The sequence below is a fragment of the Rana temporaria genome, chromosome 6 (genome assembly GCF_905171775.1).
Source record: "Rana temporaria chromosome 6, aRanTem1.1, whole genome shotgun sequence".
Classification (NCBI taxonomy): domain Eukaryota; kingdom Metazoa; phylum Chordata; class Amphibia; order Anura; family Ranidae; genus Rana; species Rana temporaria.
In genome coordinates, this window is record NC_053494.1 from 12336965 (window position 1) to 12352850 (window position 15886).

The following is a 15886-nucleotide window of genomic DNA, read 5'->3' on the forward strand; positions in this document are numbered from 1 at the left end:
TTTATAGCGTTTACAAAATAGGGGATAGTATTGCATTTTTATTAATTATTATTTTTTTACTACTAATGGCGGCGATCAGCGATTTTTTTCGTGACTGCGACATTATGGCGAACACTTCGGACAATTTTGACACATTTTTGGGACCATTGTCATTTTCACAGCAAAAAATGCATTGTTTATTGTGAAAATGACAATTGCAGTTTGGGAGTTAACCACAGGGGGCGCTGAAGGAGTTATGTGTGACCTCATCTGTGTTTCTAACTGTAGGGGGGGTGTGGCTGTAGGTGTGACGTCATCGATTGTGATTCCATATATCAGGGAACACACAATCGATGACAGCGCCACAGTGAAGAACGGGGAAGCTGTGTTTACACACAGCTCTCCCCGTTCTTCAGTCCTGGGGACCGATCGCGGGACTCCAGCGGCGATCGGGTTCGCGAGTCCCGCGGCCGAGGTCACGGAGCTTCGGACCGGGTCGCTGGTGCGCGCCGCGACCCACGGCTGGGCATTATACAATCACGTACAGGTACGTGATTGTGCCCAGCCGTGCCATTCTGCGGACGTATATCGGCGTTAGGCGGTCCTTAACCCCCTTGGCGGTAAACCCGAGCGTGACTCGGGGTTGGTTTTTCATGTTAGGATCGGTAACCCCGAGTCACGCTCGGGCTGGACGTGCAGAGTGTGCAGCGGCGCGGCTTACCTTCTCGCTGGATCCACAGGCAAGTTACTTACCTTGTCCCTGGATCCAGCGATGCATCCCCGCTGTGTGAGCGAGCGGGACCTCCTCGCTCGATTCACAGTGTCCCCGTGTGCCGCCGATCTCCGTTCCCTGCGACGTTACGACGCACGGGAGCGGAGAACGGCGCCAAATTCAAAAAAGTAAACAAACACTTTACATACAGTATACTGTAATCTTATAGATTACAGTACTGTATGTAAAAAATACACACACCCCTTGTCCCTAGTGGTCTGCCCAGTGTCCTGCATGTACTTTTATATAATAAAAAATGTTCTTTCTGCCTAAAAACTGTAGATTGTCCAAAAGTGTCCCTTTATGTCAAAAATGGTTTTAGATCAGCTAGAAAACAGCGATAATAAATTATAATCACTTGCAGAATTGTGCGATAGCGATTTGTGGGGAAATTCGTCATAAAAAAATAAAAAATAACGACAGCGACAATTCTGCAACTGAGCAAATTTCAGTGATTTTGAGTTGATTACATTATTGAATAATTTTTATTATAATTATATTATTATTTGTTATAATTAATTATAATTATTTATTATATTATAATTTATAATTTTGTTTTAAAAAAAAAATCATACACGGGATGCCTACAAGACTCTTGCTTGGTCAGATTTAAGTGAGTTATTTCTAAAAATTACAGGCCTACAGTATAAAACGCCAAATTTCCTTGCAAAATAATTGTACCGCTTTTGGTACGTAATTCCAGACAGAATCATACCGCCAGGGAGGTTAAGTGGTTAAAAAAGTATATACAAAAACAATATATATACATACATACATGTGCAGAACAAAAAATTGTGTTGCGTTTCAATAAGTTACGAATTTAGTTTAGATGTATTGGTAACAAAATTTGTTTAGTTTCCTTTTGTTTTGTTTATTAATTTAACCGGATTGAAGTTTTTTCTAATGGATCTGAAGTATTTGAATCAAATTCAAATTGAACATATCAAATGCATTCAAATGTATTTATTTGTTTTTATTTCTTTTTGACACCTTTTAAGTGAATAGTGCTCCTTTGATTGTCCCAGCTACCACAATTTATTGATTTCACCCCTTTAATTATTTTTATTGATGACAAAACTATAGGAAAAAAATAATAATGCAAATTATGGTTTTATAGAAAACACAGGAGGTATGAGATTTACCCAGGCTCTCTTATGCAGATAGAAGACAGCATGGAGGGGTTCGGTGAAGGTGGTGGTGAAGGTGTGGAGGTGTCTGATGGGGTCACTCAGCTGGTAGAAGGACAGACGGCCGCCTTCATAATCCAAATATATTCCCAATCTTTTTACAGGAGACTCAATTTTTAACTTCTGAAATTGAGAGCCGTGTTCAAATATATGTTTGTTTTCATTTATGCAGAAACTCCAGGACTTGTTATTATACTCAATACAAGACTCCTTTCCAGCTCTCTTTATACTGGGATAGCAAACACCCACATACCGTACCCCACAGTCACCAACCTCTACTTCCCAGTAATGTCTCCCATGGGAAAAGCTCTCCACACTCATCACCTGATTGTATAAAGTAAATCTCTGTGGTAATGTTGGTCTAATCATTTTTGTTTCAGAGCAAGATGCTGTTCTCCGATCATCAGATAAAACCATAAAGACATGGGCAGTTTTTTCATCCAGTAGCAGATTGGTTGTATCCTGTATATCAAAGTTGTTTTTTAATTGCATATTAGTCATAAGATCGGTTATAGATCTGTGCAACACAAGAGAGATCATAAAATCATCCAGATCATGAACAGAAGATTCCTCCACATTCTGGTCACCTGTCCTGGATTCCTGATCTTGAAGGACCTCATCAGTATCTGATTCCTGATCTTGTAGGACAGCTATTGGGTCGGTCATGTTACACAATTTCTCAATGTGACCAATTTTCCTGGCCAGCTCATCCTTCTGTATCTCCAACCGTTTGATGAGATCATTGATGGACAATGAGACCTCCTCTACCTGTCTGGAGATCTCACTCAGGACTCTCTGTTCCTGGACCTCTAGCTGTCTCCTGATATCCTCATACAGGTCAGTGACTCTCTTCTTCTCATTATCTGCTTTTTCTTGTGTTTTTCTCTTCTGGTTCTGTAGATTCAGAATTTTTTGCTCAGCTTTCTCGCTCTTCACAGTCATCTTTTCTAGAACATTTCTCAGTTTCTCCTTCTTCTTCCCCAAAGCCTCTTCTAGAAGTTCTACTTCATGTCCTTTATGTTTCCCCACCAGACAGCAGGACGCACATAGACAGACGGCGTCCTCGGAGCAGTAATACTCCAGAAGCTTCTTGTGGATGGAGCATTTTTTACTTCTGAAGGACGAGGTGGGTTCTACCAACACATGCTCCACTGCCTTGTTGTGGGCTGCCAGGTGTTTATCACACATAGAAGTCTCACAATGTAGACAAGTCTTCACAGCAACTGCCGGAGAATCCACACAATACGTACAGAGGATCTCACTTTTCTCCTCCTTTTGTTGTGTAGATCTGAAGTTCTCCACAATGTTACACAACTTCCTTTTCTTCTTCATAGGAGGACGTTCTACATCCTCCTCTCTGCACTCCGGACAGGAATAAACGCCGGACCCCTCCTGTGTATCCAGAACAGTCACAATACAATCCCGGCAGAAGTTTTGTCCACATCTCAGTGACACCGGCTCTATATAAAGGTTCAGGCAGATGGAGCAGCTCAGCTCGTCTCCTAGAGCAGCAGACGCCATTCTGGGGAAAAAAGAAAAAAACGAAAAACCCGTTTTCATAAAGAGATTGAATAGATTGGAGGCTTCACAGGTTAAAGCGGAGTTCCACCCTAAAAATTAACTTTCTATTAACAGCTTCCCTTTAATGTAAAAAAATATTATATATATATAATTATTTTTCTTTACTCACTTCTATCTGGCTGTTACTAGGCAGATTTCGTAATATGCCTAGTTCCTGGTCCTAGGTGGTTCAACTTCCTGTCCCAAGACCCCCATTGCCTCCTGGGAAATGAGGGACACTCATTTCCCAGGAGTCTCTGGGAATTACTGTGCCAAAAAAAAAAAAATGAAAAAAAAAAAAATCGCCCAGCATGCACCTCTCCCTGAAAACCAGGAAGAAAACGGAACTAGGCCTCACATGCCCACACATATAATGGATACGGCCACAACATTAGCTGGAGGATAAGGCAAGTGTTTTCAATGATTTTGGAATGATTGGGGAGCTATTAATATACAGGTCATTCTCAAAAAATTAGCATATTGTGATAAAGTTCATTATTTTCTGTAATGTACTGATAAACATTAGACTTTCATATATTTTAGATTCATTACACACAACTGAAGTAGATCAAGCCTTTTATTGTTTTAATATTGATGATTTTGGCATACAGCTCATGAAAACCCAAAATTCCTATCTCAAAAAATTAGCATATCATGAAAAGGTTCTCTAAACGAGCTCTTAACCTAATCATCTGAACTAATTAACTCTAAACACCTGCAAAAGATTCCTGAGGCTTTTAAAAACTCCCAGCCTGGTTCATTATTCAAAACCGCAATCATGGGTAAGACTGCCGACCTGACTGCTGTCCAGAAGGCCATCATTGACACCCTCAAGCAAGAGGGTAAGACACAGAAAGAAATTTCTGAACGAATAGGCTGTTCCCAGAGTGCTGTATCAAGGCACCTCAGTGGGAAGTCTGTGGGAAGGAAAAAGTGTGGCAGAAAACGCTGCACAACGAGAAGAGGTGACCGGACCCTGAGGAAGATTGTGGAGAAGGACCGATTCCAGACCTTGGGGGACCAGCGGAAGCAGTGGACTGAGTCTGGAGTAGAAACATCCAGAGCCACCGTGTACAGGCGTGTGCAGGAAATGGGCTACAGGTGCCGCATTTCCCAGGTCAAGCCACTTTTGAACCAGAAACAGCGGCAGAAGCGCCTGACCTGGGCTACAGAGAAGCAACACTGGACTGTTGCTCAGTGGTCCAAAGTACTTTTTTCGGATGAAAGCTAATTTTGCATGTCATTCGGTAATCAAGGTGCCAGAGTCTGGAGGAAGACTGGGGAGAGGGAAATGCCAAAATGCCTGAAGTCCAGTGTCAAGTACCCACAGTCAGTGATGGTCTGGGGTGCCATGTCAGCTGCTGGTGTTGGTCCACTGTGTTTTATCAAGGGCAGGGTGAATGCAGCTAGCTGTCAGGAGATTTTGGAGCACTTCATGCTTCCATCTGCTGAAAAGCTTTATGGAGATGAAGATTTCATTTTTCAGCACGACCTGGCACCTGCTCACAGTGCCAAAACCACTGGTAAATGGTTTACTGACCATGGTATTACTGTGCTCAATTGGCCTGCCAACTCTCCTGACCTGAACCCCATAGAGAATCTGTGGGATATTGGGAAGAGAAAGTTGAGAGACGCAAGACCCAACACTCTGGATGAGCTTAAGGCCGCTACCGAAGCATCCTGGGCCTCCATAACACCTCAGCAGTGCCACAGGCTGATTGCCTCCATGCCACGCCGCATTGAAGCAAAAGGATTCCCGACCATGTATTGAGTGCATAACTGAACAGAATTATTTGAAGGTTGACTTTTTTTTTTATTAAAAACACTTTTCTTTTATTGGTCGGATGAAATATGCTAATTTTTTGAGATATGAATTTTGGGTTTTCATGAGCTGTATGCCAAAATCATCAATATTAAAACAATAAAAGGCTTGAACTACTTCAGTTGTGTGTAATGAATCTAAAATATATGAAAGTCTAATGTTTATCAGTACATTACAGAAAATCATGAACTTTATCACAATATGCTAATTTTTTGAGAATGACCTGTATTTTGGGGACTATCTAATGTGATTACATTTTAGCTTGCAAAAAAAAAGTGTTCAGGAGGTGCTACTAATGCACCACAATACCTGCAAGCCAAGTGTTTTGCACATGGTTGCTCTGCAGCCCCATTGATCTAGTGCCAACTTGTCAAAATCTGCAGCCCAAGTTAAAAATGCCACCTTCAGGCTACATTGTTAGGACTCTGGTGGGTGGCCGGCAGTACTGAAACTGGGAGGGGGGGGGTGGGGAAATGTGCCCCAGGCGCCACATTGAGAGGGGCACCATTCATGCCGACAGGAGTAGCAAGAGCAACACTTCTACTCCTGTCAGTCCAGCACTGGGAGCGAGAAGGAATGAGATGGTAGTAGGTTCAGGCTGTGTTCTCTCTCTCTCTCCCCCCTTCCTCTTTCCTGTCAGTGCAGCACTCCTGATCACACAAAACCAAAGAACAGGTGTTCTCTCTATCCCCAGTTGTTTCTTCTGACTCCCCTTGTTTTTCTTTTCTGTGTTGCTGGCTGGCCCTTGGGCATCCCAATGCACCAGGGGCTTAAGAGGGGACACTAGTGCCACCGACTTGGCTCTATTAGGTTTTAGATTGGTAAAGGGTCTCTGCCACAGGCCCAGTACTCAGGAACATGAAAGTAGAGCGAATCCTCCTAGTCAATAATTTGGGGCCACCGACTGACAGTTTGCATACTACAACCTGCCAGTATTCGGTCACCCAGATCCCCGATGGTTCGTCCAAGCCCTATTGGGTCACCTGCCTCACCTCAGACCGACTCCCCACCGAACAACACAACCAGCTTGGGATCTTTCTCTCAAAGCGTGGGGACCCAGTAAGTCACTGGGGCCCCATTGTAGCTTCAGTTGCTCTGAGCCATGAGGGCCCAGAGTCAGGAACTCCGCGTAGCACGTGCGCCCCGGCAGGCAATGTCGCCGGGGCCCGTGATGTGCGCACACGCTAAAGGTGGGTGCCGCACCCGGAACCCGCGAAGAGCCCCGAGCCAAGGCCTCCGCCACAGAAATACCCCTCCCCAGCATGCCCCGCGAGGGAAACGCTCCTATAATTGGCTGCTGGGGAAGAGCGGCTCCGCCTGGACCCCTCTGGCGCCACCTGCCATCCAGAGATGGAACCACATCTCTGGAGTACAGAATGACCCACAGGCGAGTCCAGGGCTGGCGACAGACAAAATTTAAACAGATCACCCCCGATGAAAGCAAATAACTCTCTCATCCTACTAAGTTTAACATAGCACCTGTACTGAAAAGTACACAGGCGCTACAGTTGTAAGAGAGACATTGAGATAAAAGAGGGGGGTGGGGGTCTGATGCAAGGATGGGCTCTGAAGTGAGGATCCTGTAAGAGGGGAATTAATATACAAGGGGACGTTAATGTAAGGGGGACACGGATGTAAGGAGGGGTCTCTGATGCAAGGAAGGCACAATTGTAAGGGGGAATTGATGTAAGAGGTAACATGAATATGAAAGGGAGTGACTCTGATATAAAGGGGGGGGGGGCACAGATGTAAGGAAGCACACTAATGTAAAAGGGGTATACTAATGTATGGTGTGGCATGGACATAAGGAAAGGCACTGATGTAAGGCGGGACTCTGATGTTATGGGAGATTCTAAAGTAATGGGGGAAATTGGTGTAATATAATAATATTGTAAAAATAATAATTGTAAAAAAAAAAAAAAAAAAAAAAAACCAACACACACTTATTTTTGGGAAGGTAGGGGGCAATAAACAGACTTTGCCCCAGGTGAAAGAATGTCACTGGCAGCCAGGGGGCAGTGAAAAACTGCAGCTCAGCCACCTGTTCTTACTCCCCCCTCACCTGGTCACCAGTATGAAAAAGTCAAAATTCTCCCTAAGAAGAGAAACCTTTGTTTCAAAGATACCAGTCCAGTAATGTCTTAGCAAACAGCGGTGGCTTAACTGGTTGCCGACCGCCGCATGTATATATACACGTCCACAGAATGGCACGTACAGGCATATGGGCGTACATGTACGTCCCCACCTTTCCGCGGTACATGCGGCGGTCGGTAACCCGCGGGGAGCGATCCGGGACGAGGGCGCGGCTATTCGTTTCTAGCCGCCCCCTCGCGATCGCTCCCCGGAGCTGAAGAACGGGGAGAGCCGTATGTAAACACAGCTTCCCCGTGCTTCACTGTGGCGGCGCATCGATCGAGTGATCCTTTTTATAGGGAGACACGATCGATGACGTCACTCCTACAGCCACACCCCCCTACAGTTGTAAACACACACTAGGTGTACACTAACTCCTACAGCGCCCCCTGTGGTTAACTCCCAAACTGCAACTGTCATTTTCACAATAAACAATGCAATTTAAATGCATTTTTTGCTGTGAAAATGACAATGGTCCCAAAAATGTGTCAAAATTGTCCGAAGTGTCCGCCATAATGTCGCAGTCACTAAAAAAAATCACTGATCGCCGCCATTAGTAGTAAAAAAAAATGCAATAAAACTATCCCCTATTTTGTAAACGCTATACATTTTGCGCAAACCAATCGATAAACGCTTATTGCGATTTGTTTTACCAAAAATAGATAGAAGAATACGTATCGGCCTAAACTAAGGGGAAAAAAAAAATTATATATGTTTTTGGGGGATATTATTATAGCAAAAAGTAAAAAATATTGCATTTTTTTCAAAATTGTCACTCTATTTTTGTTTATAGCGCAAAAAATAAAAAACACAGAGGTGATCAAATACCACCAAAAGAAAGATCTATTTGTGGGGAAAAAAGGACGTCAATTTTGTTTGGGAGCCACGTCGCATGACCGCGCAATTGTCTGTTAAAGCGATGCAGTGCCGAATCGCAAGACTTGGCCTGGGCGTTTAGCTGCAAAATGGTCCGGGGCTTAAGTGGTTAATTTGTGCCATTTACATGTATTGTACAAAACTTCAGAGGGAAATAAATTCAACTTAACAAATCCTAGCCGTGTCTTGGCTCTTATTACACATCAGCAATCCTAACCACCAGCCGACTCCGACTCCCTGTCACCCTCCACATACACAGCTCTGCAGTTTTCACCAACCTTTCTCTCCAACACACCAGACCTGTCTGCTCCCCGGGATGCAGAGCTCTGACTGGGTGCAGGTGAGTCTAAATTGGCTAAAAGGGAGAGGAGGAAAACCCGGAGTGGATGGAGGATCAGAGGTCTGGAAAGGTGGAAGAAAGGAGGCAGGAGATGTGTAAATCTCGAACTGGACTTTTCCAGGATCCCTGCCAGACCCTCTGCTACAAGACCAAATAATGGCGGAGATCCGTTCTCTGTGTGTTCTGGACACAAACTAAATAGAATGTTATTTAATGATGGATCCCTCCACATCCAAAGCATACTCAGATATCAAAGCATTAACACAAGGATAAGGATCTTAACTACTTGCCGACCAGCCGCCGTAGAACAGTTATACGGCGGCAGGTCGGCTCGGCTGCGCGAGATCACGTAGCTATACGTCATCTCACTATGCAGCCCCGCTCGCCCCTGGTCCCGACGCGCGTGCCTGGCGGTCGCGATCGCTCGTTACAGAGCGAGGACCGGGAGCTGTGAGTGTAAACACACAGCTCCCGGTCCTGTCAGGGGGAGAAATGACTGTTCATCTGTTCATACAATGTATGAACAGCGATCTGTCATTTCCCCATGTCAGTCCCACCCCCCTTACAGTTAGAACACACCCAGGGAACATACTTAACCCCTCCCCCCCCCAGTGTTAACCCCTTCCCTGCCAGTGGCATTTTTATAGAAATCAATGCATTTTTATAGCACTGATCGCTATAAAAATGCCAATGGTCCCAAAAATGTGTCAAGTGTCCGCCATAAGGTTGTAGTATCGATAAAAATCGCTGATCGCTGCCATTAGTAGTAAAAAAAAAAATATTAATAAAAATGCCATAAAACTATGCCCTATTTTGTAGACGATATAACTTTTGCGCAAACCAAATTAATAAATGTGATTTTTTTTTTACGAAAAATATGTAGAAGAATACGTATCGGCCTAAACTGAGGACATTTTTTTTTTTTTTTATATATATTTTTGGGGGATATTTACTATAGCAAAAAGTAAAAAATATTTTTTTTTTTTCAAAATTGTCGCTCTATTTTTGTTTATAGCGCAAAAAATAAAAACAGCAGAGGTGATCAAATACCACCAAAGGAAAACTCTATTTGTGGGAAAAAAAGGACGCCAATTTTGTTTGGGAGCCAGGTCGCACGACCGCGCAATTGTCAGTTAAAACGACGCAGTGCCGAATTTTTATAGCACTGATCGCTATAAAAATGTCAATGGTCCCAAAAATCTGTCATGTGTTCGAAGTGTCCGCCATAAGGTTGCAGTATCGATAAAATCGCTGATCGCCGCCATTACTAGTAAAAAAAAAATATTAATAAAAATGCCATAAAACTATCCCCGTAGACGCTATAACTTTTGCGCAAACCAATCAAACGTTTATTGCGATTTTTTTTAACGAAAAATAGGTAGAAGAATACGTATCGGCCTAAACTGAGGAAAAAAATAGTTTTTTTTATATATTTTTGGGGGATATTTATTAGAGAAAAAAGTAAAAGATATTCATTTTTTTTCAAAATTGTCGCTCTATTTTTGTTTATAGCGGAAAAAAAAACCGCAGAGGTGATCAAATACCACTAAAAGAAAGCTCTATTTGTGGGGAAAAAAGGACGCCAATTTTGTTTGGGAGCCACGTCGCACGACCGCGCAATTGTCAGTTAAAGCGACGCAGTGCCGAATCGCAAAAAGTGGCCCGGTCATTGACCAGCAATATGGTCCGGGGCTGAAGTGGTTAATTTTGAAGCTGAAGTTTGGGTATGGATGGATGGTTGCATGGTTATGTTGGTCCAGCTTGGGACAATGATAAGCATGCATGTGCCTGGCCAATTTTCACTACTCCAGTGATCTCCATGAGCTTCTGGGTCCTGTGCTGAGTGGCTGCCCTGCTGCTTATGGAACACAGATGGCGCGAGCCGCACACTTAGGGTGACCACATTTCCAAATTGCCATTCAGGGACACCCCCCCCCCTCCTAAAAAAAGATAATTGTATACGTTTTTTTTTTGTGACCCCCATAGATTTCACTGGTTAATCCTGGGACCTGTAGTTCTTCACTGGTTGGGGGGGGGGGGTCACATCTTCAGCTCTGAGGGGTTCAGGGTGGGACCTGTAGTCCTTCACTTTTGGGGGTCACATTCCCCCAAAAGTGAAGGACTACAAGTCCCAGCATGAACTCCTAATATCTAAAGATGTGACCCCCCCCCCCCCCAAATTTGAAGGACTACAACACCCAGCATGATCCCATAGATTTCACAGGTTTATGCTGGGACCTGTAGTTTTTTACTATTTGAAGGGGCAGGGGGGGTCTCACATCTTCAACTCTCACCCCCCCCCCCCCAAAGTAAAGTCCCAGCATTAACCCCTGATATCTAAAGATGTGACCCCCCCAAATTTGAAACTCCCAGCATGAACCCACTGAGATCTAAGGGTGTGATCCCATAGATTTCACAGATCTATGCTGGGACCTGTAGTTCTTCACTAGTTTGGGGGGCGGGGGGTTTGTCACATCTTAGGCTCTGAGGGGTTCGTGCTGGGACCCACGTCAGTTTCATTCCGGGACACTGTATTGACCCTGAGTGAAGGTGCCCGGGACAGACCTTCAGAATGCGGGACCGTCCCGGGCAATCCGGGACATGTGGTCACCCTACGCACACTGTGACTGGTCGAGCAATCACCTGGGAACTGTGACGTGTCTCAGATGATAGCACAGAGGGAGGGGGGTAAAGGTGAACTTCATTCCGGTGCCACGGAGTCCCGGGGGGAAGTGGAAGCTGGGTGCCTCTAAAAAGAGGGTAACCACTACCCCCCCCCCAACCCAAAAAAATGGCATGCCAACATGTGGCATGTCCGGGCTTAAAGCGGAAGTTCCATTTTTGGGTTGAACTGTGTTTTAAACACATTATATTACGTATATTGTTTATTGCTTTTCCCCCCGATTATAATTTTTTTTATTTTTTATAAATAGACCCCTTTTGTACCTCGTTTTGTTTTTTGAATACATTTATTAACAGGTGTAGTTAGCTTTCTGGCCACTAGATGGCTCTATTCTCACTATACGGGGGTGTTCAAGTCTAGAATTTATATAATAAAAGAAAAATTTTCAAGGAGCGGAAACTGCATTTATTTTTTCGACATACTCCGCTGCTACATTTATACACATATCCCAGCATTTAACCACTTCAGCCCCAGAAGAATTTACCCCCTTCCTGAGCAGAGCACTTTTTTGCGATTCAGCACTGCAATTGCGCGGTCGAATTTGGCACTTGGCACCCAAACAAACTTGACGTCTTTTTTTCCCCATAAATAGAGCTTTCTTTTGGTGGTATTTGATCACCTCTGCAGTTTTTATTTTTTGTGCTATAAACAAAAAAAGAATGACAATTTTAAAAAAAAAAGCAATATTTTTAACTTTTTGCTATAATAAATATCCCCCCCAAAAAAAAAAAAAAAAATTATATATATATATATATATATATATATATATATATATATATATATATATATGTTAAGGTCGATACGTATTTTTCTACATATTTTTGATAAAAAAAAAATCGCAATAAGCGTTTATTGATTGGTTTGCGCAAAAGTTATAGGCCCAGATTCTCAAAAGAGATACGACGGCGCATCTCCAGATACGCCGTCATATCTCTGCCTAGCGCCGTCGTATCTAGGCGTAAGTCTCTTTTGCCGTCGGATCTTAACTGCAATTTTTTTTTGCCAGCTAGGTGGTGCTTCCGTCGATTTCCCCGTTGAGTATGCAAATTAGCTAGATACGCAAATTCCCAAACGTACGCGCGGCCGACGCAGTAAAGTTACGACGTTTACGTTAGGCTTTTCCCGGCGTAAAGTTGCCCCTGGGTCTATGAGGCGCAGCCAATGTTAGGTATGGCTGTCGTTCCCGCGTCGAAAATTTATAAATTTACGTTGTTTGCGTAAGTAGTCCGTGAATGGGGCTGGACGTAATTTACATCCACGTCAAAACCAATGACATCCTTGCGACGTCATTTAGAGCAATGCACGCTGGGATTTTTTAGGGACGGCGCATGCGCAGTTCGTTCGGCGCGGGGACGCGCTTCATTTAAATGATACACGCCCCCTACCCGCCGAATTTGAATTCCGCCGGGTGATTTACGTTACGCCGCCGCAACTTTACACGCAAGTGCTTTGTGAATAAAGCACTTGCCTGAAAAACTTGCGGCGGCGTAACGTAAATGATATACGTTACGCCCGCCCAAATTTACGCCCATCTACGAGAATCTGGGCCATAGCGTCTACAAAATAGGGGATAGATTTATGGCATTTTTTTTTATTAGTAATGGCGGCGATCTGCGATTTTTATTGTGACTGCGACATTATGGTGGACACATCGGACACTTTTGACGCTATTTTGGGACCATTGTCATTTTTACAGCGATCAGTGATATAAAATTGCACTGATTACTGTGTAAATGACACTGGCAGGGAAGGGGTTAACACTAGGGGGCAATCAAGGGGTTAAGTGTGTCCTAGGGAGTGATTCTAACTGTGGGGGGGATGGGCTGCAAGTGACACGACACTGATCACTGTTCCCAATGACAGAGAGCAGTAGATCCCTGTCATGTCACTAGGCAGAACAGGGAAATGCCTTGTTTACATAGGTATCTCCCCGTTCTGCCTCTCGGTCTCACGATCGCGGGCCGCCGGCAAACATGGGACAGTCTCCAGCGGCGTGCAGCAGGTGCGCGCCCCCGCAAGGTGGAAAATTCAAAGTGATGTACCTGCATCATGTTGGAATACTGCCCTGCGGTCCAGTCTCTGAAGGGGGGGGGGGTCATGCTCTGCTTCAGTATGTCACAGTATATGTTGGCATTCATGGTTCCCTCAATGATCTGTAGCTCCCCAGTGCCGGTGTTCTGTCGAGTAGTGCCTGGGTGGAACTGCGCATGCGCCACACGGAGCCGCAGAAGAGCTGAGTTTACGATCAGCTGTTGTCTCGCGTGGCCGATGCACGTTCATGTAGGTGATGGGCGGATATTTACATGAAGGGGGCGGATTTTTCAATGATGTGCAGTGCTGGGGGCGGAATTTTTATCGATGACCAAAGAAATCTGCTGTTCTGAGGCTCCGTTCTGCGCATGCGCGGCGTGGTTCGGGCCAGGCACTTATCGATAGGGGGCATTTCTCAACAGGAAAACGGCAGCACTCATGTAGCCCCAGACCATGACACTCCCACCACCATGCTTCACTGTACACACTTGTCTTTGTCCTCCTCACCTGGTTGCCGCCACACACGCCTGACACCATCTGACACTAAATACCCTTATCTTGGTCTCATCAGACCACAGGACATGGTTCCAGTAATCCATGTGTTTAGTCTGCTTGTCTTCAGCAAACTGTTTGCTAGCTTTCTTGTGCATAATCTTTAGAAGAGGCTTCCTTCTGGGATGACAGCCATGCAGACCAATTTGATGCAGTGTGCGGCGTATGGTCTGAGCACTGACAGGCTGACCCCCCCCCCCACCCACCCCTTCAACCTCTGCAGCAATGCTGGCAGCACTCATACATCTATTTCCCAAAGACAACCTCTGGATATGATGCTGAGCACGTACACTCAACTCCTTTGGTGGACCATGGCGAGGCCTGTTCTGAGGGGAACCCGTCCTGTTATACCGCTGTATGGTCTGTATGGCCACCGTGCTGCAGCTCAGTTTCAGGGTCTTGGCAATCTTCTTATAGCCTAGACCATCTTTATGTAGAGCAACCATTATTTTTTCAGATCCTCAGAGAGTTCTTTGCCAGGAGGTGTCATGTTGAACTTCCAGTGACCAGTATGAGATAGGGTGACAACTTTCCCAAACAGCCATTCAGGGACCCCCTTCCCAAAAATCAGCTTGTGCTGTAATGAATCACAGCACAGCTGGGGCAGCGGATGCGCGCTTTACCCAGAAGGACTGATCACGCCCCCAAAAAAAGGCAGCCGCCACTTTACTCATTGACAGCACTTGTCCTGACTGGCCGAGACCCGTTTTAACGCTGGCTCTACACTGCCCTGCTGTGATTAGACACAAGAGGCGGGATTTATGATTTCTCCAATCACAAGCAGGGGGCGGGCATTGTGCCTCTCCAGACATTCCCGGCCAGGACAAGTGCTGTCAGTGAGTAAAGCGGCGATGTGGTGGCCTTTTTTGGGGGCAGCAGATAGAGGGGAGGGGGGGGTTGGCTGTGTTGGCTTCATTCCGGGACACTGTATTGTCCTGGAATGAAGGTACCCGGGACCTGGGACAGACCTACAAAATGCGGGACTGTCCCGGGCAATCCGGGACATGTGGTCACCTTAGTATGAGAGAGTGAGAGTGATAACACCAAATTTAACACACCTGCTCCCCATTCACAATTGAGACCCTGGGGTTTATTTACTTAAGGCAAATCCACTTTGCACTGGAAGTGAAGTCGCTGTAGATCCGAGGGGGACATGCAAGGAAAATAAAAAAACAGCATTTTTGCTTGTACATGATTGGATGATAAAATCAGCAGAGCTTCCCCTTATTTCAGATCTTCTTCTCAGATCTAAAGCGACTGCCAGTAGGGCAATGAACAGTGTCGGTAGAGCAGTAGACAATGTCAGTAGGGTAGAAGTTGGTGTCAGTAGAGCAGTGGACAGTGTCAGAATGGCATTGGGGGGGACTTTGGTGAAATATCAGGGGTCTAAACAGACCCCTGATGTCTCACTTTGAGACACAGAAATGGACTGAGGACAGATATTCCCCAGTCTCTTTATATGCATCCAAGCAGCAGGGGGAATCTGCCCAGCACAGGGTGATTAGGGTGCGCCCAGGCACATCCGGCACACCCTGTGCGCACGCCTATGACTGTAATATTTAATGGTTGGGACACTAATATTGCAGTATTTCTGCAAGGGTATAAAATACCCCCAAAAAAATCATACTTCTGAATGAAGCCTTGGTATTCTATTACATGGAAGCTTTAATACATAAATAAAAGTTAAAAAGCTGCCGTCTTGATATTTTTATTTTATGTTAGTATCACATGACAGAGAATTATACAGCCAATTTACATTAATAGTATGCAGAGTATAACAGAGTTTACTGTAACATTATCTAGATCCCATTGTTCTGATATATCGGTGAGAACATACACAGTAAGTACATGGAAGCTCTGGCAGTGTATTGCAGTTACTGGCGGCTATGAAAGTGAGAATAAAGTAGGAAATGGAAGACCTAGATCCCAACTGTCCCTGATTTGGACGGAC

General features: G+C 44.8%; 1 protein-coding gene across 1 annotated transcript; it reads right to left on the reverse strand.

Moving 5' to 3' along the window:
• Positions 1–1699: 1699 nt before the first annotated feature.
• LOC120943107 (E3 ubiquitin-protein ligase TRIM39-like) lies at positions 1700–8693 on the reverse strand. The gene is made up of 2 exons (XM_040356225.1): positions 8608–8693; positions 1700–3460 (listed from the first exon to the last, which is right to left on the reverse strand). Exon 2 carries the CDS (start codon positions 3457–3459, stop codon positions 1855–1857), a length of 1605 nt encoding a protein of 534 aa, XP_040212159.1. The 5' UTR covers position 3460; positions 8608–8693; the 3' UTR covers positions 1700–1854.
• Positions 8694–15886: the final 7193 nt, after the last annotated feature.

Bases quoted from the DNA above. Each gene is read 5' to 3' on its own strand.
- LOC120943107 (XM_040356225.1), bottom strand. From the start codon at position 3,459: ATGGCGTCTGCTGCTCTAGGAGACGAGCTGAGCTGCTCCATCTGCCTG.